Source organism: Nomia melanderi, chromosome 8 (genome assembly GCF_051020985.1).
Source record: "Nomia melanderi isolate GNS246 chromosome 8, iyNomMela1, whole genome shotgun sequence".
Classification (NCBI taxonomy): Eukaryota; Metazoa; Arthropoda; class Insecta; order Hymenoptera; family Halictidae; genus Nomia; species Nomia melanderi.
In genome coordinates, this window is record NC_135006.1 from 7523029 (window position 1) to 7551018 (window position 27990).

Consider the following 27990-nt stretch of genomic DNA (forward strand, 5'->3'; position numbering starts at 1 on the left):
GAATATAAAAAGTGTCTCAATAGCATACAAATGTATTTGTTGTGTTTAATAGTACAGTAAAATGTTTAAAACATCTAATTTTAATGATTTCAAAGGAGAAATATTGTGATCGGATGTTGCTATTCTTAGTTATTTTTACTTTGGACTTTCCAAATTATTTATATAGATCTTACGAAACATATTAAAATGCAAAAAAGGAAAAATTTTCTTTCATTCTAAAATGTTGTTATCATTCTGTAAATAATTGAAAGAGTATTACGTTCCATGATTATTTTACTGATGATTCTATCAATGCAAATTTTTCTTAACAGAAATCATATATTTATATATGACAAAAAGTTGTTTGAGAATTTATTTTATTAATTTATATGTATTTTGAAATCATTTAAATTATACTTTAAAACACTTTTCTGTGCCGTCCAAAACAATGTTCATGGTAAATTGTATTGAAACATCCTTTGATAAAAAACCACTTTTAACAGAAATGTGAATATAGATATTATTAATGCTTCAAATATTTACCGAATGTCTTGATATGAAATAGAGTATTAATTTGAAAATTTTTCATTTAAATGTAATGAAATACATTTTTTTAATCATTTTGTGGAATATAGTCGCTGTTGAATTTCTTATTATATACATATAGTAATCAATTATTTAATGATTCTATTACTCCTCAAAGAAAAATTGGTTATATTTTGGATTACGTTGTGAATATTATATTCCTTTACAAAATATTACTTTTCAAATATTAACACAAAACAAAAGTAATTTTCTTCTGCCCCTATTTTTATTTTCCCATATAAGTTGTTAAATATTCTTTTTCAACTCTCGTTTTTTATTAATTTTATATTTACCGAATATTTTAGTTATTTTAGTTACAGTTTTAATGTATTCTAATTTCCTTGTTGCTTCATATTCTGCTTGCATCGACGTTGCATCGATATGTCTATACATATAGGGAAAACTTCATTAACAAATATAATCTATAAATACTAACATGGGAAATTTTCCAACTTGAACGTGCCGATTAAAAAAAAACTTGTTAGTATTCGTGTAGGGTACGTAAAAATATTCGACATGCTCCTAATAAACATGTTTTTAAAACTGAAATAGCCCCTAAAGTTGAGGAAACAAACCTACAAAAAGAAATAGAAAAATTGTTAAACATAAAAATTGTTCGTCGTATTAGAAGAAATAAAATGATACAGGTAAAATGTTTCAGATTCATACATAATGTTAGTTAATCAAAATGACTCTCTTTTAATCGAAATTTGTTAAAAATCAGTTAATATTTTGTGAAAATAATGTTTTTCCTTAAAGCTGTCAATTCAAGAAAATTAATATTTTTATTCGTGATTATGACAAATATAATTTTCTTTAACTATACATTTTTCAGATGGCAATAAAATACATGTCAAAGATTTTTCGTTGCCTTAAATGTGTGTTAATTCTAAGTTTTATCATAATCTGTGTACATGGATTGAGTAATGTACATTGTAAGTAATAACTAAAAAATATTGCGCGGAATGAAAAATGATATTTCACTAAGACGGATAATATAAACCCAATGAAGATAATGTATGTGAAAAGAATATTTTTTGCGTTTACTGAACAATTCTATTCACATTTAAAAATTTTCATTTAGTTGACTGTGGTGCAAGTATCTTTTTTAGACTTTCTGTTTAGTACAAATAAATAATATATATCCACATGTATTACTTAAACAAATTAATATTATAATAACAGCGGTATTAAATTACTTTAGTTTCAAAGCATCATTATAGTATCTCTTTTACTAATTTTAAGATATGTTATTTATAGATACACTTGAATATAATCATATAAATTGTAAATATCTGTAAATTAAAAAGATATAAAGTTGTTAAAACAAAATTTTGACAGTGATAGATTAAATATAATAAAACGTGTAAAGAAGGAATAAAAAATTAAAGAATTTTATGGCTGATATTAGAGTTATTATATTTAGTGAACATTGCATTCAACAACAGACAAACTCGGCAGTGTTTTATACGTCAGTAATCCACAAAACGACTAAAAAAATATCTCCATGAGAATAATTGTTTGATTAGAAATTTTATTGTACACTCGTTTCACCGATTATTTTTAAAACAAAGTAAATTAAGATGCGTGACTTTTAATCAGGCGATTGAGAGATTTGTATGTATAAGGTGAGGTCGAATGTGATATATCAGTACAGGTCTGTCAAACCGACAATATATCAATTGTATCGTATGTTTTTCTATGAACAAACTTTCACAAATTGTCTCGGGTAATATGAGACACTTACAACCTTTATACACAGTTTATTTCGTTTTTCTTTTATCAACAGCGATAAACATTTAAATGAAACTACTACCATGCAAACAATCGCTAGGGGATCGACACTGCACACTTAAGATAATAATTAACAATTGTGTTGATCGTGTAAATTAATTTTGCCGAAAGTTATGAATCATTAAGGCGATTCAGAATTTTATATTCTTCGATTTATACCATTATTACGGTTAAATACACAGTCTGTCTAGACCCTGGTGCGACAAAGCCTTTATATTTTTTTTCTGTAACACCATCTCGTAATGAATAAATGCATTGTGAAGTTTGACATGTCAATAAAGTCCACGTACAACTTCAATCTAATAGCATCTCTACGTCATTTGTTATTGAGGTTACATTTGACAAGGCTTCGTAGCGCATGTTGAAAAAACTATATGGAGCAAAGAGCCAACATTAAATATCGCTTTGAGTTATGCAAAACAGCAAGCGAAACGTACGGAATGATGAAAGGCGTGTACGGTAGTGATTGTACAAATCGCGCCAAAGTTTTTAGATGGTTAAAAAGTGCGCATTCAGAAGAGCCGTATCAAGACATTGCTCACTGTTTTCTTCGATTTGCAAGGAATTTTCCACAAGGGATTCATACCTGAAGGTCGACTCGGTAACGCAGAATATTATGCCCATGTTTTAAATCGCTTATGGAACAGGATTCGTCGAGTTCGGCCTTAATACCGAAAGCAAGGGATTTGGTTCCTTCTGCACGATAATGAACCAGCGCACAAATCCAAGATTTCAAATCCCCCATATTCGCCTGATTTACCTCCGAGCGACTTTTGGCAATTCCCAAAACTAAAGTTTGCACTGAAAGGAAACTGTTACGACATTATTCAGGATATACAAAGAACTTCAACTGCGGTTTTGAAAGCGAGTACCGAAGAAAAAATATAATGATTGTGTTAAAAAATGTTTAAACTGCTTCCAGCGTTGTATTGATTTAGAAGGAGTATACTTTGAATAAAAAAATATAAAAGGACCCAATAATTGTACTCTCACTTTTTTCAGTACTAGTCGCACCAGACCTTGGGCAGACTGTGTATTTCAGAAACGTTATACATTTCGTTCGTTCATTCGTTCTTGTTGATACATCGTCTTCACATTTCAATAGTGTGATTTAAATTCCCATCATGACCCAATGTATACAATACGACAGATTTAAAACAACACCTACGGTGGAACAAACATGGTTTGGCACTTTGTATTATCAGCCGGATCTACATACATTTATTCATTCACAGTTTTAACATTTAACACCTTACAAATAACTTCTGTGGCAAATAATATACAGTAGGGGAATCCATTTGAAATTTCGTTTTATTATGTTTATATATCTTCAGAAATCTTTTTGACCTGCATTCAGATGTACTTGAAACTAAAAGAAGTGCTGCAAAGCAACTTATAAATGATGCGCATGAATTAATTAAAATTAAATCTGTATCTATTGATATAGATTAAGTACTGCATTTTTATTTATCTTATTTTTGTCATGATAACAAAACGATATTAAAAGATAAGAGAACATGCGTAGCTATTTATGATGCTTAAGGGGGGAAATACCTTTAGAACCTCAAAGTGTAACTCAATTTATTTTAGTTTTGTAATCTTCAAATGTATATTATAAACGAAATTAATCAACTTTTTTAAAATTATTCTTTCAAATCCACCTCAAAAGAACGTTAAAAGTTTACTCCCATTAATGGACAAGCGGTGTGAGAATAAATTAAATTGAACTGCAAGCAGCAGTATACGGAGTGGTAGTATCTACCTCCAAAATTTTGTAAAATTGTTTTAAATAAAATGAGTTTATTCCTTATTATATTTTTTAAATGCTATCAATCGATTTGTTTTCTTAATGGAAGTCCGATTGAATATCGCCTTTCTTGATGAATTTTAACTTACATTGACTTTCAATAGTATTATATGTTTTATAAATTCACAAATAATTTTAAAATGTTTTATTTTTATCACAAAGATTTCAGTAATTCATTGACACAAACTTTATAATAACAGGTTAATAGTTAAAGAAGTTTAAGGTTTTTGAGGCGATACTACACAATGTTGTATATAATAATGTCTCCTATATTAAAACGATAAATTCCTTCTGTAGAATTATTAGATGTAGGGAATAGTTCTGTACTTACATATTTTAGCAAAATTAGACTATAACTAAAAGGGAATTAAAATGAACACAATGATCTTTCATACATTTCCATTCTTTAGTGAATGTGTATACACATTCCAGTGTTAAATATTTAGTGCCTTTCATATGACAAATTCATCGATATATTTTCGGGTACTATGAATTATGTTAAAATGTGTATCAGCGAAGTAATGTTGAAAAAGAAATTTATAGTGCAAGCTTAAATGTATTAAATATATACATTTTACACGGGATAAAAATAGTGTACGAATATTGTTCGTAGAATATCGTAAAAGTATTAAAATATTTAATTGTACAAGAATATTTTGAAATCTCAGGAGGATTTAATTATAAAATATTGCAGTTAATCTATTGTATTAACCCATACTCACGTGATTTGACCTATAAATACTACGTTAGAGTTGTATTATTAATATAAATAAAAGAAAATGAGTAATAATAAAAACATGTCACGAAGCATTAAATACAAAGGAGAATAGAAATTCTGCAATGGATAGCAGACACAGAAAGTGTAAAATACGTTGAGCAAAAACGAAGAGGAAGTAGTGTTTTTTAGAATTTAGAAATACTGCAGCCTTAAATTGTGTATTAAATTCAGCTTTTACACGCAGACAAATTGTAAGAAGATGTATCTGAAAAGAAAGAAATTTGTTATTAAACCGTCCTCGAGTACATAAAGACGATCAATTAGAATTTGTATTTGTCCATCTTCAGTGGAAGAAAACATAACGGTAAATATTTTTTACTGATAAGAGAATAAGTCAATTTAATCCTTTCGATTCTCGGAAAGATAAAAAAATTTTGAGTTATTAGCTTCTAGTGAGGATATAGATATTAAAAGTATTGGCTATTTAAAATTAATTAAATAACAAATTCAGTATTATGCTTAACAATTGGTAGTTCTTGATACAGTTGATACATCATTATAATTTGATACAACTTGATACAATTGGTTAGCGTAATTTTGGATTCTAGAATTGTAGGAAATATTGGAGGAAATATAACAAAATGACGTATTAATGTGGACAGCAATAGAATACTATTAATTGTATAAAAATTGCAATTGATATAGAACAGAAATTACGTTATTTAAGTAAATAAATGTACTAAATATGCTCTAATAAATAAACGTTGTAAGCAAATTATAGATCCGTAGTGTATATAATTTAAAAATTATTATAAGGGACGATGTTCAGATTTGGAAGTACAGAACTCTTTCCACTATCTAATCGAAAGATTACGATGTGCAAATGAAGATGATTGTTTAGGAAGACTGATTTGTTAAATTGACGCCTTTGATATTATAGAATTATAAAATTTGAACAGTATCCTAACGTTCTGATGAAGAAATGTGTGTAAAAGGAATAAGATTGTAATAAAAATATTTCTCAATTTATTATTAAGAATTTGATGTAACAAGATTAGAGGCAAAGGTCAGATCAACATAGTATGACTCTAGGTTAGATTAAGAGAATATGACAGTTATTGCATGTGCAATGATTGTTATTCTAAACATAATAGTAATTGATTACAAGAGTATAGGATTGTGCGAAATGAAATATTTAAATACAAAGTAAAATATGAATAAACAATCATTCGTTTATTATGATTTTTTTGTAACTGTTATAAAAAAACATAATTAATCCTGTGTTTTTTTATAATTATTTGGATTTTCAATTAATACCTTTTAAGTAATAAAATATAATGTAATTAGGGGAGTCCCGTTCGTAACAAACAATATAAAATTATTTTTAATAATTTCAAAAAAAGTATATTTTTCTATACAATGGTTTGCAACAAGGATATCTACATAGTTGTCTCACACCCTGTAGAATCGTCACAAAACAGTTTCATAATTATTTGATATTTATGGAGGTAGTACTTTATAATTGTTTCAATTACTACCTTTACATAAAAATTATTGACGTTACTTTTCAGATTGCATCAATCTCTGTATCATAAGTTATGTAAATTGTTTTTAGAAAAATAATAAAAATCAACAATAATAATCAACAGTAAGAATGAAAAATTATATTTTCTGTTGAGACGTAAAATAAGGTGGAGTGTGAGGTGGAGACAAAATCTGTATTTCATAAACAACAACCTTCAAGTATATTCATTTATGAATTATGAATTTGCAAAGCTAAACATATAAACATATAAATATTCGATTACAAGCTTTAAGATACGCTAGAATACCATGTATTCTCTAAGCATATAGATTTTTGACAACGCAATTTATTTAATAACTGAACATAATTTACTCTCTTTCTTAAATTATTACTTCTTTATTTCAAAGTAAGATAATTTACTAAAAACATTTCGCGCACAAGCATGTTTTGCATTATGTTTACATACGTACTAAGGAAATCCAACCATTTTCTGGAACAGGTATCGAAATTAAAAAAACTTTTATGCTGCACTATTCGTTTAGCTGTAATGAATAGCAACAAAACATAATATGATTAGAAGATATCTTCTTCTTTAACATAATTTTTATACATTCCATTAGTGTCGTATTTTTCATCTTGGGTCAAATTACACTCAGTTACTATACTCTTATACATTTGTTGTCTACCCTTTTTTTCCCACTTCGTTTCTGAATATTACACGTTTCATTCAACAAATCGAATTCTCGCCTGTCCAAATGGTAACTGTGCGATACACTTACAGAGATGAACAACAAAAAATGTATTCAACTATTACATTTTACCCGATGATCGAAAAACACAAAAGAAAACTTTGTTTTTGTTAAAAAATTGCGTCGTATTATATATTTCGGAGAATTTTTTCTGTCTTCTACTTCATTTTCTTCTACATCTTCATTTTTCCTAAACGTAACCGACATGAGATGAGTCACAACCTTTGTGATATTCAAACGTTTCTTACTAACGAATTTTGAGTTTTGTCTGAAAAATCGTGTCACCGAAAGTCGGGACTGGAGTCATGAGCATGAGTTTCAATGTTTCGCCAGCGATCCGAATGTTTCTAACACGAAAGAAGCATTAGACGCGAAAAGTTGTTAGAAAGTAACAAAAGAAAATTCCGTATCCTCTAAATACTTATATTTTTATTTAAGACACTTCGTTGAAAATCTCAGGAATTATTTATACTCAGACTGTCTGTTTTTTTGTCCGTGGTGTGTAATATTCAGATGACTATTGTACATAGAAAACTGTTACCTCATTAAGTCCCTCCGCAATGTTTTTCCAAATGTAATTAACACTGAGTATTGTTATCGGCAGAATATGTCAGTTCCTGAAATAACGTTTTATATATCAGCGCCATTCGCTGTTCGACTCGATCATTATTTGGTCATCTAGATTATTATTCTATCGGTGATATTTTTATTCTAAATGTATACTTTTACGGGTGAAAAAGGAATTTACTGTCATTAGGACAAACGCGTGCATCAGATTTTGGAACGTAAGAATTACGAAAGAAACATTCGAATGAAATACTTTTTATAACAGAAACTGTACCATTGTCGTCGTTTTAGTACGAGCCAAATAATGGAGTGATAATGTAGCCACGAAAAATTCTACATCGATTAAATATATACAATAATACAACGTGAATATTGGGGAAATTGGATAATTGTGATCCAATGAAAATTTCTGCAATTTAATAAAACTTTTGATCCTGTTGTGATCATCGTGGAGAAATCATTTCTTGGCGTGAGAGTAGGGAATTGTACAACTATTAATTCCATTACATTCTTTTCGAGTTATTGATGCGACTCCTTGTGAATGCATTTTTCCTAATAAAATACATTCACATTTGCAGTTTCTGTATTTATGGGCTTTTTAAATGTTTAAAAAGGAAACAGTACAAGGAAGTGAAAATAGCGAGATTGAGTTTTCTATGTAACAAATTCTTTCGTTAAAGGAGGACAAACTTTTTTTTATTTCTGTCGTATTAATTTTCTTTTCAAGTTACATATTATCTATTTAAGTAATACGTGTGACCTCAGAATAATTGATAAGAAAACACACTTTTTTTTTTAGATTTTAATACAACATAATAATTCATTGATAATGATGAAGACTTTCTGCACTATTTTCATATTCCACAGAGGAACGCAGTATGTGACAGATAATGGTCGGAAATGAGAACACAAATCAGAAGCAGCAATGGGGTTGGTGGTTCTAGTTGGTCCCGAACATGAGTTACAATGGATTTGTGTATAAATCTTAATTATTTGACTTTTATTTGGAATGCGTGAGATAGTGAACAAGTTCAAGAAATTCTTAATAAATTTACGTGAACAGGTGACAAGTTAGTTACAAACTAGCATAAAACCAATGAGCTACTCGAGGTTTCAATTATCTTTTAGTTTGAATTAAATGAATTCAGAATAAAATTATAGATTGATTGAATATTATACTAAGAATAACTTTCCAACAATTTCAAGAAAGATTTCACGTCCAAATTCAATGCTAAAATCAAACGGTACTTTGGATTTTAGATTGGCATATGATAGGAAACGCAATTCCGAATAAAACAGTTCAATTATACATATGTTTAACGCTACAAATTAATTATTAAATATTTCATGTGCATTGTTTACTCTAAGAAGTATTTACTTAATTAGAAACGATTGTATTACATTTTTATAAATAAAACTCGTGAACAATTTTACCTAAAAACAGTGATTATTCCTAATAAAAGTCGTTGAAATTTTAATTTACCTATACACCTAACAATATTCTTATAGCCTGTTATTAAATAACATTAACTTTAAGATATTCTGAAATTTTTTCTGATGATTTTTCATATTATTACATAACTTGTATTCCATTCATAATTTTCGTTACAAATATCATTTCAAAGAAACGTTTTCGAACGTATATTTGCCAGAACTGTTTTATTCCAATTTTATTTCCTATTAGGCTAGAAGATTCGTTTGGTAGTATTACTTTACCCTTTTCGAGCTTGAAAGTACCATTAATCGTTTTTAAATATGATTTCTATATAGTACACCTTAAAAGTTATGGAAAACGGAACGTCCAGGGCGACTGGTAAAAGAAAAGAAATCAGTGCAGACAAGATGAATACGATTTTTGCACAAATCCATTCTAAAAGTCGCGCATGGAATCGTGTTGATCGTTGCATCACGCATCTTATTGTTAACTCATGGTGACACAGCACGTGTCGAACGCAAAATTTCTTTCTCTCCCCCTCTCTCTCACTCTATCTCTCCCTCTCTTTTTTGTTCGTTCACACTTTGAATTAATCTCTATCTTTCTTTCGGACTCACACTCACATAGCACTTTACTATTACGGATTACGTATTAATCTATACAGCCCTACGATATACGGTTTATTGGCAGTTTATTTACATGCGAGTCGAGCTACGGCGCTAAATTTATTATACGACAGAAATTTCGATGTCAAATAATCTGGGTATACATTACGGAACATTCCGAAAAGTAACGGTACGGTAAAACCAATAAATTGTTTTATGGCACAGTAACGTTTCCCTCTCTACATATCATTTTGGATGGAGAGTGTCGTTGTTGATTATTAGTCAGTCGCTTCTTCAGCGTTTTGTCTTTATGAATTGAGCGAGTGGAAGTAATTGTCAAATGTTACTTCAGCTTAGTATTTCGTAATTTCTATTCACTTGAGTCGAAAATGTGTGACCACTAATCGATTTTAATAATTACAGCGATTTTTATCGTAAAGTATCGTTTTCCTTTTACTATGCCATGATGCGAAGGATTAATAATTTAGTTTCGAATTCCATTATTAGAAGAGGCAAGGGAAAATAAATAATATGCTTTACTTGACGTTATTAACAATTTCTATGTGAGAAATATAAAATGAAGACTAATATTTTTAGAAAATGTTTATGTGAGTTTATGAGGGACTGCAGTAGAACTCCTGTAAATGTTCATGATAGATCTGAATAAAACAGTTTGGCCTATCTATTGTTAGTGAAAATGAATCAAATTATTATTCTTTACATTGTATGATGGGAGTGACATGTCACAAAATACAGTTAATTAAAATTGCCATAGACGAGGTATAATTTTTAACTTGTACTTTTATGGGTATATTTGATCTTTTAACTGTGTCTGAATGTTGTATTGCTCATTGCTCGCTGGAACTGTAAGTACAGACAATTGACAGAAAGTAACATATTTTCACTGAAAAAAATCAGTTTACTTATTTAAACCCAATATTTGTGCACAAAAAATTCATTGTGGATTAATTGTTTTTATAATTATTTTATAACAAAGTATAAAATTAATTAGATCAATTATAATTATAAACGAGAGAATGTTCTGAAATTCAAGTTCCGACAGATTATTCACTTTTTTATTACTATTTCAACTAAAACACGACTGATTATTATAGCTCACTGGTAATTGTAACGTGGATTTCGGTTTTGTACAATTAAATGGTTCCAATTACGCTTTGCTATGCGTTCATTAATATTACAGAATTAATGATGAAAATTATTCAACCCGAAAATTCTGATTCTATCGAAATAACGTGTGTATTAAAACACACTGAAAAATACAAAGAATAATTTTTGTCGATGAAAAATCATGTTAATGTGATGAAATCGAATCGCCATTAAATTTCTATTAAATTGAAAATGAATTTAATGGAAATGAAGTCCTTTAGAAAACAGATACAATAGAATATTTTTATCCAAGTTTACAGATTTACATAAATGATAGAAATAATAATAACATATATATTTCTTGTGGAACAGTACGATTTTACAACGCCATATTATATAAATGGTGATGTCATTGTTTAAGAGTAGGCATTTATTCCCGTTGAGTCATACTAGGCATTCGTAATATGAACAAAGTATGCTAAACACTCTGTTATTGCCAACAATGCTTGAAATTTGTGGCTATTGATAACGCTTGACGCACTTCTAAAATAGTAACGGGAAATTAGAACACGTCGGACAATTTCAAGACTGGATTATACTTTACATTTATTACATTCATCGTTTATGTAATTTTTGTAACATAATGAAAATGAAATGTTCATACTTTAATTTTAATTAATAATAAAAACGTTCTAATATTTGTAATAAACTATCATACTTGATGCGATGAAGATTTAATAAAATATGATTATATTCTGATTATTTTCAGTCCATTGTGTACAATAACATTCCAGAAATCTGTGACAAATCCTTCTGCCTTATATTGTTATTAGAAATCTGTGGAAATCTTTATATCAATGAATATCATTCATAAATAATATTAAATAATATATTGTTGTTCCAAATACTATTCTAAAATGAATATTTCTTTTATGAATGGAAAAAAAGAATTAATAGAATAGAAGTTCTTTCTACGAGAGAAATTAAGGAAAAGTTGGAACAAGTTTTTGTCTTGTTAGAAGTTTCCAGAAAGGTCTTGAAAATTGTTATGAAAGACGGAAAAAAGGGGCTGTTCAAACTTCCGCAGCCGTGAGAAAGTAATGAGAAATATTAACGTTAAAATAGTATTGAACTTTACACTTTCTAGAGATTTTGAAAGAGTCAGGGTAGGTATAATTAAAGGTATAAAATTTATAACAAAAACACGGTTAGTTACTGCAGTGGAATAAAGTAGCTTTCAATCGTGCAAAACAAGTTTTTCAAAATTGTCTCTACATATATTTTATAAATATTCATGATTTCACAAGGAACAGAAATGCTAAAAAATGTTGATACTATTTATATTCAAATATTTCGGAATACCATCTTTTATAAAGAAGAAAAGGAAGTAATTAGTAAGTAATCGGTAATTGTTTTGTCACAAAGATAATAAGAGGTAAATATATAATATTTTTTGTTTTATCTCAACGATGCAATTTCTGCGATGAATCAATGTCGTATGCGGTAACAAACCTTATAAATAAAACTAAAAACTCCAACATGCAAGAAAGAAATTTACCACTTAATCATCACTTCATTCATCAATCATCATGGGTTGATAAAAACTATGCGAATATTATTTCGTCTTACTTTACCTTCAATAGAAAGAATATTGTAATTTATTTATAAACGTTTCAGAAAAATATGATAATAAATAATGTGTATTACGAAATATTCATGCAGTACGTAAACGTGTAAGAGCATTTCAATTTCAGAATTGGAAATGAGCAGTTCAATCTTTTATTAATTTACTGATGGACATAATATACAGATAATATAAAAAAATGCAGTTCAGTTCCGATACTTTCAAAAACTTCAAATTTTTTATGTAATTTTACTTTTCAAATCTTCAAATTAAAAATTTAATTTTCTGATAGAAAAAATAAATTATTATCTCTAACAACTTAAGACATAGTTGTGACACAAAACCTGTAAATATAACAAATTGTTAAAGATAGGAAGTTTGACAATGCAAACAAATTCTATTTATATTTTAGAAATTTTTCTCTATAAGGAGTTAAAAAGATTTGTTTAATAAATAATTCAAAATAAAAGTTCTTGCCACCTATTGCCACTATACTGAAGAATATATATATATATATATATTAATTTATTCTATTGCATAATATCTATTTGTTCATTAATATTGTTTGTTTTCCGTAACTGTGCATCATCTTTTTTAACTGTCCTCTGTTAGTATGATTATAAAAGAATCCCTCCAATAGCAATGATCAGTACATTTCAAGAAAGTCCTACTGTAGTTGCGATTTTTACTTTTGCCTTATTTGAATTCGTTAGTCTCGTTACACGTATATACATAAGTGTACGGTTAACATGATACTCTCATAATTCAAGTGAAGTTTAGTAATAAGATAACGTTACAAAAACGATATATATTTATAGAGTATAAAATGTGATAGTAGTATGCCATTAATACTACTAGCATGATAGTATAACAATATCATAACAGTACACTACAAATATATGTACCTATTATAGGTTCGTTCAAAATCTGAAAATTTGTATAACACCGCTACGACTGTGTTTATCATTAAATCCTCGATTTCTAATCCCAACAATACTCTCCATGCGCAAATAAACTCCGTAGCTCAACCGCAGTGATGGTAACCATGTTTATTTACAAGAAAGAGTACACGGTCGTGTAATTGAAATATCTTCTGGCGTTAGTTTCATTTATCTTTGTACCCCCATTTTTCTCGTCATCTTCACTGGCAGTGTCTCCTTTGCCTCGACTATGGTGCCCAGCCGTTCCATCGGGCTCCTCTGGTGATGATGGCTGCTTAAGTCGCTGTCGGGTGTCTCGTCCGAGTCCACGTCCATCAAATGATCGTTTACCTGAATTTTCACGACAGCGTCTACCGGGTACTTCGCTTCGTCGATAGAAGACATAGCTCCCCTTTGCGATCTTGGCTTGCTCGACGCTCTGTCGCTCGCTTCGCAACGCGGACAGGCGTGGCCGTTCGACGAACCCTCGTCGCTCTGACATCGGAAGCATATCAGATCACCCTCGTTAGAAAAATCGCAGTGTGCACATTGAAACTCACGACTATTCCCGTGACAGAGCTCACAAATGTCCAGCTCGTCGTCCTGATCCGAGTGTTTGTCCCTGTAGTGTTCTTTGTTGTTGACGTCTTGCTTGTGCTTTTTCGACCAGCCTTGCCGAACCTGGTACTCTTGATCGCAACAGAACGAACTAGGCGAAATACTTTGGCCATTATGACCTTGACCGCGGTGTAACGATTGCGGCGAGGACGCGTGAACCGGGCTTTTGTACGCGCGAGACGTTCCCGGAGTCTGTAGCTGATCGTCGAAACGTTCCTCGACGTATTTAGCGCAATAGGAACCAGGTGTTTGCGGCCTGTAAGTGCAAGTTCGAGACTTCTGATCACACTCACTGCATAGCAATAAATTTGATTTGCTGCCGGGTTGCGAAGCGTATCCGTTGCACGTGCCGATATATTTCTCGTCCTCGTCACTTTCAAAGAAATGCTGACTGAGGCTACCGATCGATTTCGTGTCGCTAGATCTACCAGAGATTCTAGCCCCTTCCGGTTCGTCTTGATCTTCTCCGGTATACCTACAAGGAAATTCGTTCTAGTAAAATTAGTACGATTAAGGAAAATGTTTGTACATTTATCCTTCCATTTATGCAGCACTCTTTTTTGTGCGATGTAAATTTACCCCTTCAAACCTGATTTCAGTAGAAAATTATGTTTAGTTGCCTAACCACAATGAACCGTTATTCGATGCACTATAAATAACAACGTTATTATAGTATACTACTTTTCTGATAGAAATAGGGTTAAAGTAATGTGTATATGAAGGGGTTAAATTACTGTCTACGCTGTGTTGTTTATACACGATATCAATTTTGGCGATTCTCTTTTAGTGACACCGAAAAAATTTACTTTTGTCTTCTGAAATGTTATTATTATCTTTTGGTTAAGCTATGTGATGTAAACATGTATTTAAAAAAATTGTGCCAGTTTTTTCCAATATTTCGTTTTCTTTTGTACTGACACTAAAATTGTATAACTTTAAAAAGAGAACTGAACTTAACAGTCTATTTTTCTAACAGTATCTGTCATTATGATTGATCGATATTTTGACGAAACTACATTTTAATACTTCACGGCCGATATTATGCATAAATACGTGGCTTCCTTCAACCAGCATTTATTGATACTTATCATGTAAACGTCTTTTTTAAGAACATGTTCTTAGACGTTACACAAGAATCTTCTTTACTTCGTTATATAAAAGAGAACATTTTAACCCTCATTTTGAATTCAACCTTTTCAAAAATTAAATTCTTATAAAGAAGTAATTCGAATTGTGTAACTTATAACGATACAAATAATATAAAAGATCCATATAAATATATGCTTTATGTAAATTTGTTTTCGAATTACAGTGTAATTTATATTGAAATAATCTGTTCTATACAGTAACACAGTTAAATATTATTCTATTATTTGCAAGATTTCCAGTTATGGGATTATGATTAAATAAAATGTCAAAATAAACTGTTGCTACAAATCAAAAGAGCTACAGAACTAAATTACATACAGCATAAATTTACTTCTATTCCTTTTCATCATTTATACGTGAAAACCGAATCTATATTTGTAGTACTTTACGTATTGTGTTACGAAATTACTATTACAACTTCAAATGCATACGAGTCTAGTAGAACAACGACTGAATCCATTAAAATGGTAAAGACCTACCTATTGTCGGTGGCATCTGCCAGGTAGTGCCATTTTCGTCCCATTTTCGTTTTGCCGCGCTCTCGCGGCCTTGTTTCTTGTTAAATGCTACTTTCCCGGTTTCTTTCGTTGTCTTCTACGCTCCACGAGCTGCCAGTACGAATTTGCATCTCGATCTCAGCCAATCGATGCTTCACTTCCCTGTGCTGCTGCTTCAGTTTCACGCTCGTTGCTGCGTTTTCAGTTTCCAGGCAAACCAGACGTTTTCGTAAACGCTTGATCTCGGCCAGCAACGTTTCATAAGTGTCTAACAACGGTGCAGCGCCTTCGCTGACTAATTGTGTCATGCTGTTGTAAGTCATTCCTACAAAAAAACCATATAATTTTAATACGAACAGCATTATTGATTCAGTGTATTGTTTGTACAATTATTGCATTCTGTGTGAGAATTATTTAAAGTGCAGGTTTAAATAGAGTTCCTTTATTTATTTAGGATAGGTATATAACCGGTTTACATACTGGTCTTATTGGTGAAAATTAGGGACTGAAATTAGACGAAAGTTTAATTACAGTTTAATTACTGTGTTGATATTAATTTGGGACGATCGGAATATTTAATTATATTAATTTAAAAGACGAAATAGAAATCAAAATGACTAAACATTTATGTTTTAACATCTACGATAACAATAATTGTATAATTATTGATATACTGTAATTTGTGAATTACTTTTCTGTCCATGTTTAACAGTTTGCTGATTCATGTTTTCCCCATGAATGAAATATTATTTTCACTGTTGATTTCAGTGTTATAAAAGATGAATGATTAGACGTAATTAACTTTGTATAATAGAGAAAAATGTTTATTTGTAAAGAAAAAAATTATAGCACGCGAAAAATTTATTTCAAAAGACAGTAAAAAAATATAGAATTGATATTGAACAAGTTGTTAATATAATTTTACTCCATCAGAAAATAAAGTGTTAAATATATTTCTACAGTAAACATAACTACTATCGAACAATACTTTAATGAATTGCATATAAAAATTTTAAACTTTAGACTTAAATAGTTTCAGTTGAATCATTAAGTTATATTATTCTCACACGGTGCCTTCCATATTTAGTGTATTTACAGTTTTGTATAATATAATATTGCAGTAAGCATATAAAGGAAACTATGAGAGGGTCATCTATCAAACGATGGAGGTTTAAAACAAAAAAGATATAATGAGATAGTAAATTCGAAGAGGCAGCAAACAGGATTAATTTTTAAGGTTTTGACTTAAAATGAGTTTTTAAATTTAAAGTTTTGTTTTAGTATGTTACACTGGAACTCCGATCAATAATAATATTATAGTGTAATAACTTCATATGTATACACAGTGTATGTATACACAGTTATCTAAAATGAATAACTAAATAACTGTTATTTCTTCCCAAAATTTGTTTCTCGTGATGATGTTTTTAATAAAATAACGAATTCAAACAACTGCAACAACGAAATTGCTTATTTACTCTAATGCTTTAAATCACATTTTATTGTTACTCTGAGTGATATTATAATAATTGATTAGCTTGATAAACATATCTAAGGTTAGAAAATATTAATATAAATATCGTCTAATTAAATCAATGAAATAATGCGTTGTTGTAGTTGATTTTATGGTAAAAATCTATAATCACAGTAAGTGCCAGTGAATACCTAGATGAAGTTCGACAGAAGGTGGAACAAACATGTAAGGATATATATGTTCTACATGACAGAACGAGACGAAAATTAGGAGTAATAATAAAGTTGCCTTTGATCTATCGGTTTTTAATTATAATCACTTGAAAATTGGGGACAGAACTGCTTATAAACAGGACATTCGACGATCATTGTCATATACAGGGCAATTCAATGGAGTAGCCCATAGTTGTCGTTAAATGAGGACCAGGAACTCACCTCGTTGGAAGTGGAACACCCGTTCACAAAGACGTGAGCATCCTACATTATTACATGCAGGGTGTTATAAAGTTATAATATTGTTACAGGAATGTTATTGGCCAGTAGATCGTAAGAGGAATGTCAAACGAATACTTAGGATGTGTTGATAATGTGTTTTATAGCAAACCCGCATACAATAGAATATTTAATGAATCGATTACCTGCTGCGAGGTTAATGTTGATTCGTCGATTAAATACCTTTGGCCTCAATTATGCCTAGGTAAACTCCTTTGTTCATTTGGGAATGAACTAGAATCAAGGTGCTCACGAAATATTACATCTGTACATTTGTATGCTTTGTAACTTGATAAGTATCGATAAAACTTAATAAAAATAATTAATAATAAAAGAATTGGCCAATTACTTTGAAAGTTATGTTAGTTATTAGTTAAAATAATATAATGATATAAATAATATAAATGCAAGTTAAAATTATGTAGTTATGCAATGAATGTTTCAAATTTTGTTGGTGTTAGAAACAAATTCGAAGTATTAAGTGGTTTATTCAGTGGTAAAATTTGCCATTGTGTTAGACATATTATTTTAATAATCACTTAAGAGACAGCTCTTGGAAAAATTTGTGATACGTATTATTTTATTATTTATTATTCATTTTAAAGATTTTAAAATAATCTTCAAATAGGGGATCGAAATTATATTTTTGTATCCGAGGGTGTAGAAAAAATGTTTGTTTGTCTTGCGTTCTTTCGAATCAGAAATTCAATGTTTTAGAAATTAATTATAAGAAATAATTTTCACGTATTCTAGAAGCTATTGTATACTTTTAGCAATTAATTCTTATTATATATAAGCATTATAAAATTAAATAGTAAGATATAATTAATGTTAAATTATTGGTATTACGCTATAATGGATTTTTTAATTTTCAACCTTAAAAACTATTTTCTCCCGTTTCTAGGCAGTTCTGACCCGAATTGTAAGCAGTTATAATTAAAACAATTAAAGCTGAATGATTATTTTATTATTCTTGATTTTCGTCATACTTTATTATGTAGAATCACATTTTACATTTTTCTCTCACCTGTTACATATCCTATAAATATATGTATTGTGAGCAAAGGAAGTAGATAAATGATAATAAATTACGAAATACACAGTTTGATATGGAACTAGATAATTTAATTTTTAAATTACACTTTTTTTCGAAAGGTCGTTCTTTGGTATTTCTGTTGTAAGGAACTACGTGTATATAAGGAGTATAAGGTACTCATACAGCGAAAGATTTGAATAGTAATTTTATGAAATCAATGTATTTCCTAATTTTTTTAAATAGATAATTTACACGTATAATTCAAAGTTTTTACATAAAACGTTCATTAATATATTAACCAATTTCACTAAAACGTTTCTTAAATTTAAACAAATATATCATCGAAGTTGGAAAATTAAGTACTATAGATGTCCAAGCTTTTTTACATGTATTCAGTACGTTTCAGACAGTAGATACTAATGATGTTTTACTAGGTAATTTTAAAAATGTTTACCTTTTAAATATTTCGAAAAATATTATATTATTTTTTATATTAATATTAAATACTATTGTGAAATAAATATAATTTAAAATAATAGTTTAATAGATATATTGCAGATATGTTCATGCACATATATTTTTATGTGGCTCAATTCTTTAAGCTACTATAATTGTTAGTAGCCGAGAGTAGGGACAAAAGTAACATTTTTAACATTTGACCCAACTGCCAGTTACCTTCCAAAGATATAAGAAAGGAAATTACGCCTTCAGTAATAATGTTTATTGGTTTTTCTTTAAAAAACAAGAAGTATCATATAGTATAAGAAAAAATGAATTAAATTTAAAAGAAATAATAAAATATGACAAATAATTTAATTTTTATAAATATTTTTATAAATTTTAATATTTCATAAATATTATTAACATTCATGAAGACGTAGAAACGGTACGACAAAAGCAGAACATTGACTATTTATATATATTAAAATTTGAGTTAAAATTCTGCGTTTTTCTTCGTTTATTTAACTTTATAACAATTCCTATATTGCCCGATTAATCACTTTTCCATTTTTGTCTTTCCTTTTATTTCTGTGTCCAATAAGAAAAATTTATCATATAACTTATTTACCTTTATTTTATAACCAGTTATTTCACTAGTTACGGTAGAAATAGGTATATACAAAGTGTCGGTACGTTTGGTGTTAATAAATCACGTTTTACGTGTTAAGAATTTCATTCTGTTAAGAAATATTAAGAAATTCATTGACATAAACAAATTACACGAAAACTCTGAAAAGTACATGAAAAAATGAAGTTTCACCAGAGAGTTATGCTGAGTTTGTAGAGTGCACTAGTGCCACTTATATGCATTTTCTTATAAAGCAAGTTATATGGAGAAACTTTTCTGCAAGCAAGCGGTAAGTTCAGCGACTTGAAGTCTCTAAAACTACGAAGAACGTTGGGATATAGATAGCATTCAACCTTCGCGCTGCTTGCGCTGAAAACTGTTAACTGGGATTCCAAAAGGCTCGAACAGAATCCTGCTTTCAGATGTTTGAATAGTTTAGAATCTTCGAACATTAAACCGTTCCGATTTTTCGCCAAGTACTTACGTATCTATTAGGTTGGTGCGTATGAAATATCGGATTTTTAAGTGAATATATAAAACTGCATATATTTTTTCAAAAGCTGTTTATTTAATTAAAATATGCTCTATTTACTTCAATACATTTTCCCAAGGAGATTTTAATGCATAAATGCCCGCCTTAAAGAAATTCTGATCTTTAGAATCAATAAACTCTGATATGGAATTTTTCAGGCTGTCTTCATTTTCATACTGTTTAGCTCGTAAAAACTGTTCTAAATGTTTAAAAAAATGTAAGTCGGTTGGCGAAAGATCCGGTGAATAAGCTGGGTGCTGCAAAATTTCATATTTTAATTCATTTAATTTCGCAATTGTTTTGTACGGCGTATGCGGCCGAGCGTTGTCGTGGAGAAGTATTGGGCCATGCCGATTAACAAGTGATGGGCGTATAATTTTCAATTTTTCATGCATTTCATCAATGTACTGGCAGTACTTTTCGGCTGTAATTGTCTCCCCATTCGAAGGAATGAGTAGTGAATTACTCCAGTCATATTCCACCAAACTGTTATTAAAATTTTTCGTGGATGAAATGATGGCTTTGGAGTATGAGCACAAGCCTCATCCCTATCAAGACACCGAGTTCACCTTTTCCTATTGTCATAAAGAACCCATTTTTTATCACAAGTAATAATCCGATCGAATAATGGCACTCGATGAAATGGGGTTAGTAATGATGAGCATACGTTCAATCAATTCAGCTTATTTCACTCGGTCAGTTCGTGCGGTACCCACTTATCTATTTTTTTCATCTAGCCAATTTCAGAAAGGTTTCGCAATATTGTTGTGTGGTCAACTTTCATTCTGAAGTTCCCTTGTAAATACAGTTGGATTCGTTTCCACCAACGTTTTCAGAGCATCATTTTTCACAGACGTTTTAGGTCTTCCACGCGGTTCATTTTGTAGGGAAAAATCACCAGACCGAACATTTTCAAACCAACGCTGCACTTTTCGATCGTTAACAGTGTTCTCCCCAAACGCCTGGTTTATATTGCGTGCAGCTCTTGCAGCATTATTACCAAGTTTATACTTATATAAAAAAATTACACGAATATCGGTTGAATTCATATCGGTATAAAATTCAAAACAAATAACAAAAAGGAACACTTTTGAGATAATTTTCTTTGTTGAAATGTGACTCTGGCAATGGACCGTACGACTATAAACGAGGTTGTGCCAAAAACAAAAGCATGACGAAAACAGAGAGACAAACGTTCACATGTAAATAAAAACCGATATTTTATGTGCACCAACCTAATACAATACTCAAAGATTATCAATAAGACCTATTAATACTTATCACCATAGTGTAATTGTATTTTGTGTATTTAAAGAAATTTCGTAGGAAATTCTAAGACTGTCAAATAATTCTTGCCAAAGGTAATATTTTTATTAGTATTTTTTCATGAAGAATATGAGTACCTTAATGAATTCTACGAATTCTGAAAACAAAATGAAAGCACGTTTTGCGTCTTATGGAAGTTGATTAATAAATGCAGTTACAGAGAATTCAAAATCACAACAAATTCGAAGTCCTTAGCTATATGAATACCTTTGCTACCACGCCACGTGAGAATTACTTTAGAAACGGTCGACGTAGATAAAGGTCGTGAAAAAAGTATGCTCGTCTTACGTGGTCCCTTCTTTATCTTATTACTTTGCAATTCTCGTTACAATTTAACAAGCGTGACGTCTTCACAGAAGCTTTTACCCGAGGTATGCGTTCATAGTGAAAGAATAATAAAAAATGTAAAGGTTATAGTAATAAAACTACAATTAGTAAACACTTTAGCAACATGAATTACACTAATGTACTTCATAATAACATATTTTGAAGTATAAACTATAAAAACATTCGTGTTGTCAAGAACCATTAAACAGATGCCTTGGGCTCAAGATTCGAAGTCTTCAGTGAAGACTAAAATTAAATAACTTTCTTATATTACATAGAACAATACTACATATAGAAAGAACAAGTTATATGTATTAAGTCGTGTAATATGAAATGTCGGATTTTTCTTACTCATAAATGTTTGTACTCCCGTTGTTGTTATTCCTTTGTTTTTCATATAATCTCTTTAACAGTTTGATTGTCGACTATCAAAGTAACTTTTTGTAACGAACTTCTTCAAACTGTGCATAATAAGTATTTTATACGTCGTTTTTTGAAAACAGAGATATCGCCAACATTCGTGTAATTTTCCTATATGAATTCAAGCTTAGAAATAATGCTGCAAGAACCGTTGAAAATATAAACAAAGCATTTAGGAACAATACCTTGAATGAAAAAACAAGAATTGATTTGAAAAATTTCGTTTCAGCGATGTTTCTTTGCAAAATAAGCGTGGTAAACACGAAACAGTAGTTTACAACGTTGTCTTTAGAAAGTATTCATTAAAAACTCATTGGTAAACTGTGTATCGAATTAAATAGAGCATATTTTCATTGAATAAACGTCTTTTAGAGCATCAAATAAGCTTTCCTATTCTCCGCAAAATCCATTTTATATTACACGACCTAATAGTTAATATTAATTGTATATAAAATAAAAAGTAATTACCCTATACGATTAAAAGTATAATTAGTTTTCATATACCTATATTAACACTTAGCCAACCGGATGAAGAGATCTCCTACTGTTCCCTCAGTAACGTGTTGCCATTTATTTCCTTTATTCGTTTCTTTCAGTATTTAGTACGTCTTGAACTAGGGATATTCGCAATTCAACAAAAACTCTGTTGCTTTTGTAAAATATAATTTTCAATCAAATCTGTTGAATAAATTCGATTAAAATAAAGGAAAAAGATTATAGGGTAGACCGAGACAAATAGGATTATTTTCTATTTAACATCAGAGAATTAAAAATATTTGATCCTTAATGATGAAAAACGGGAAGGGTGTTTTAATCTTCCTTTAGCAAATAGGGAACAAAAAATGAGAAACATAATTTGGGATGCAACAAAAAAAGACCGGATTCTTCCGTCAATCCGATTCGCCTCGGTCTGCCCCAATTATAGTTTCTTTAGGCGGTTGCTTAAGTGTTAATATCTTGATTCCCAGATTGTAAAGCTATCCAGATAGAAGATCTCAAAAGCAAACGATATTCTTATATCTGATCGAGTACTCAATCATCCCAGATAAGTGAGTAACCATCCCAGATGAAATACTTGCCGGAATAGGTGGATTGTCTGCCGGTAGAAGGCTGTATAGCTCCGGATTGCGGTGCTCTAGCGGTTTGATCTTCGCTGCTGTGGCCGCTGCTTGTCGCACTCATCGGGCTATCCATGCTTCTTGGAACGTTGTTCGCGTTGACATTGTTCCCAGAGACAGGCAAACCGCGCGGTATCACCGGGCTCGGGCTAGGGGAGAATAACGAGTGGCCGGCCGAATACGTATGAGTAGACTTCGTGTCAATTGGCGACACCCACATCTCTTCCAACGGTATACGACCCCGCGATTCCACCAACCCTGGCGTACTCTGACATCTTCCCATTGAAGCTGAAAATTTATTTCATCTGCATACAGTGGCTCGCGAAAATATTCCCGGGTCGTAAAAAAATGTTCCGTACCATAAACTGTAGCAACTCCGTGCAAAAAATTGTACAATCTACTTGGACTCGTTTTAACACTTCGACTGCCGCGTCAGATTCGGGTGACACCATTTTTATATACACTTGAAAATTAATTTTCTTGTCGACATATCGAGCGAACCGAGTTTCATTGGATGTAGGAGATATAAGGAGGACGGTGGAGTAATTGCTAAGAGAAATCTCGACTTTTTAGTTTCTGCTTTATTGAGAAAACTGTTTTACTGTATGGGAGTTTTCGTGAGTGTTTGTTAGGCAGTCGATGTGTTAAAACACCTTCTATTTTCATGTTTCTGGGGTCGGCATCTTCGAAGATGGCTTCTATTGTGTAACAATTAGAGGAGTGAGGATACTTTTTCCCTCTAAATTGTAAAAATTTTAATATGGTGTTGGAGATTGAAATCTCTTTTTCACAATCATCTTTCGAGAGTTATGTCATAGAATTCAATTGCCTACCTCGTTCTTTCGGTTTAGATGCTCTAGACTTTTGTATCTGAGTCTATCATAAATCAAATGTTTCTGTCGATAAAATGGAAACGCTAATTGATTTAAATGGTAACATAAGGCATGAAGTCACCGTGACATCGTAACACAAATATTAATAAAAAATCCTTGAAGAATAAACCTATTATTTTGTAGTAATTAAATGTATTTTTATTGTGAATCGGTGGCATTGTAAAAAATAAAAAAAGATCAAGATGAAGTTTTTTCTATTTCAATGTTTATTTCAAAGGACAGTTTGGTAAAATGTTAAGTTGGTGCGCATTTAAAAAAATTTCATCAAGTTTTCATTGACATTTTAATATAGGTACTTGTTACGCTTCTGCGATTACATTATAAATGGTATCATATGTCCTGGTTCTTTTTGATAAATTAAGGTAAAGACAAAATTAACATATAGATAAATAAATAAATAAAAGTAGATAAAGATGAAATTTTTATACAAATAAAAAAATGTACCTACTTGGAAAAAGACCATATGTAGGAAGTTCTGTAAAATTACGTCATCAACGTTGCAAAAATGTTATCGAAGTTTTTCTTCCATAAAAATGCACCGAACACAGTTTCGTGTCTGATACGCGAAATGGTGGTTTCGTAACAATATATTGCGTAAGACAGATGGCTTTCAATGACTAACCATGTGAGCTTTAAGACATAAAATGTGGTGACGTATTGAGGCTTGATGAATGGTTTTGAGAACACCTAAATCCTTTATCGGAATATATTTCATTGGTCCAGAGAACGTGGACACGACATCGTACCGACAACACGAAAAGATTTGTGTAGTTTAAGATAGCATGAAATAACCAATATCCTTAACTCTCTATTGCATGAATTTTTTGGAGTTAAATAAATATATGGATATTATTCTATTTAAATGTTGGTGTGGTAATGAAATAAATAAGAAAATATTAATAAGTAACGTTATTTATTGCATTTTATGACTGTACCTATATAGGAACTTCGTATATACAGGTACAAAATTAAAAAACGACTTAATTTCATATTTGAAATTAAGTTACAAATCAAGAATAGAATTCAATAGAGAGTTAAAGAACATCTGTTCAATCTAGGCAATGTATTTTCTGCAATTCAGTCTATTGAAATAAATTCCTTTCATTTGATGTTTCAATAAAAAGTAAATTGGTATATATTTGTTCGGTGAACACATGTACTAATTATTGACTAAATGAAAGTGGTGCAATGGACAAAAGCTAGCATTCGACATGCAAAAATAAATAAAAAAATATACCTGATTTTATCGAAAACGGAATTTTAAAATTTCCCGGCGAAAATATCACTGGTTTAATTGAGAGTTATTGAAATGCACGCAAACTGTATAGATTTTCAAAATATTTTTCTCAAAAACGAAGTCTCAAATAAAAGAAAAGTCTGTTCTATGTTTCAACATTGATCATTGCTGTGTTGAAATATAAAATTACTTCAGAATTTTACTTTGATTTCAGGTTAAAAAGAATTGTTTTCAATATATTTATACATTTGACAATAATTCATTTCTCGTTAAGTAAATTTGAGTTGTTTAATTTATGAATATTGAGATAGCTTTTTGACTCTGTCTTTCAATGTACTATGGTATATCAATATTAAATTCATTGTAGGTTTACGTGCAGGTAATAAACCAAATAAAGGAATATTTTGTTTATAAATGTACCTACAACAATCATTGAAATTTTGTAATGCATTAATATTATATGTAATATGTAATTTATTATTATTTGTAATACACTAATATAATACTTTGTCGTATTGAAAGATTAAAATTTGGATAATTATAATAAAATGTATCACATTATTATGAAAATTTTTCGTCAATTTAAACAATAGGATTATACAACTTTTTAAATAGAAGAAACTGAAATATATTTATGCGGATTATATTCAGAAATAAATACTATCTAATATCTACAAATAATGCATAATATATACACATATTTTATGATGCATCATTTCTAAAGTTATTTATAATACTTTACTTTTCAAAATTATTATGTAATACATAATTAAAATGCAAGAATGAAAAAAATATGTAAATAAACAGGTTCAATTAAAAAATACTAAAATACCACTTTGAAGCATACAATTTTTGCCTTCAATTTTTTCTTCTTATTTCAAACCATAATATAAAAAATTCACGTACCTGCCAGTTTACAGTTAGCTCTATATTTCAAAGAGTGAAGTACATTTCTTTACATTACTTTTATTACATTTTAAATTGATTCACAAAAGAAATATAAAAACGAAATTATCTACGTATGTATTATATATTTCAATAATCTAATAGGTAGTAATTTTAAAAAGATAAAAATAAGAATTTTTTAGTTGTAGATAATGTAACGAGGACAGAGGTAAACATTTTTTTTGTCTTATCTGTTAATTTGTTTTCCTACGCGTGTAAGCGTTTATCAATAGAAAAATAAATTCCATTTCTATGGATGTTTTTCATTATTGTACGTCATTACTTTTATATTACAAAGGAACAGTATAAGATGTAATTCTGATATTTTAATTAAATTTTTATAAGGTGCAGGTGAGAATATATGAAACAAATTTGCGAAGTTGTAAGGAATTCCTCCCACTCGTTTTTAAGGAAGAGTAAAAATAAATTTTGAAACGTAATGTTTCTTTACAAGAAAAAATGAGAAAGTAGAAAAGGGGAAGTAAATAAAATATTCAGAACATTTAGAGAAACAAATCATTAATGATAAAAACGAAGAAAACAACAAAGACTTAGAAAAGAATTTAAATCAATAAACTTTTGGAAAAATGGACCAGTAGAAACTAATATTTTCTATTTTCGTTTGAACATTCACATTCTCTTTACAGAATAACAGAATATCGTCGGATTAACTTCTATCATTTGCAAATGATTAATTGTAATACTTTTACTAGAACGTGTCGCTAATAAATGTTTGGTTGTCGTATCAAATTATTGCGAACATGTTTTTTTACATTATTTTGACTGGAAAATTATTATTCCAGTTTTCATCTATATAAAATGTTACAAAGAAAAATTACAGATCGAATGGGTTTCCAGAAGAAAGACTTATGTCTTATTTTATACATTTTACAGGACGGTGGAAAAACAAATTATTATTCACTGTAGAAAAATGAAAATAATAATTCAATAATCGAAAAGTAATTTATGACTTATTAAAAATACAAAATTGTATTAAATCCTTATTTTCTTTTCGCCAATAGGCAATAAATTTTGGCACACATTAATTATAACTTGTTATAAATTATAATAATAATTATTAGGTTCTAGCATACAGACTGATATTTTATATACAGTCAATTTTCCCATATAACCATCAATGTTTTTCTTTTCCTTAATTTTTGATACTAACAGTAACAATTAAAAAACAAAACTTTGTAGAAATATTTTCCAGACTCTTTTCTTTCACTATATTATAATAACATATTTATTATATTATATATTCTTTATTATTTACATTTTCTCGGAATATTTTCTTCGCAAAGAAGAACTTTTGAAAAATTTGTAACGTAGACTCTCCTTCTAGTTACCTATTTAATTATCTCTTCGCATTCTTACAAGAATCGATGAAGATAATTTTTCGAAATTTGTTCGAAGTTCCGTTGCGTTGCTCGTATTTCACTT

At 29.8% G+C, this 27990-nt stretch overlaps 1 protein-coding gene across 10 annotated transcripts in view; it reads right to left on the reverse strand.

Moving 5' to 3' along the window:
- Nucleotides 1–14380: 14380 nt before the first annotated feature.
- Nucleotides 14381–27990, reverse strand: part of LOC116426438 (cyclic nucleotide-gated channel alpha-3) — a 295515-nt gene continuing 281905 nt past the window's right edge. For 8 of the 10 annotated variants that reach the window (XM_076369709.1, XM_076369712.1, XM_076369708.1 and 5 more), the window contains 4 exons: nt 23434–23760; nt 18672–18683; nt 15662–16004; nt 14381–14508 (listed from right to left, as the gene is read on the reverse strand). In XM_076369709.1, the coding sequence (XP_076225824.1) occupies nt 15742–16004; nt 18672–18683; nt 23434–23760 (602 nt within the window). In that variant the 3' untranslated portion in view covers nt 14381–14508; nt 15662–15741. The remainder of the gene's footprint in view (nt 14509–15661; nt 16005–18671; nt 18684–23433; nt 23761–27990) is intronic. The other 2 variants (XM_076369710.1, XM_076369713.1) reach the window with 2 other exon arrangements.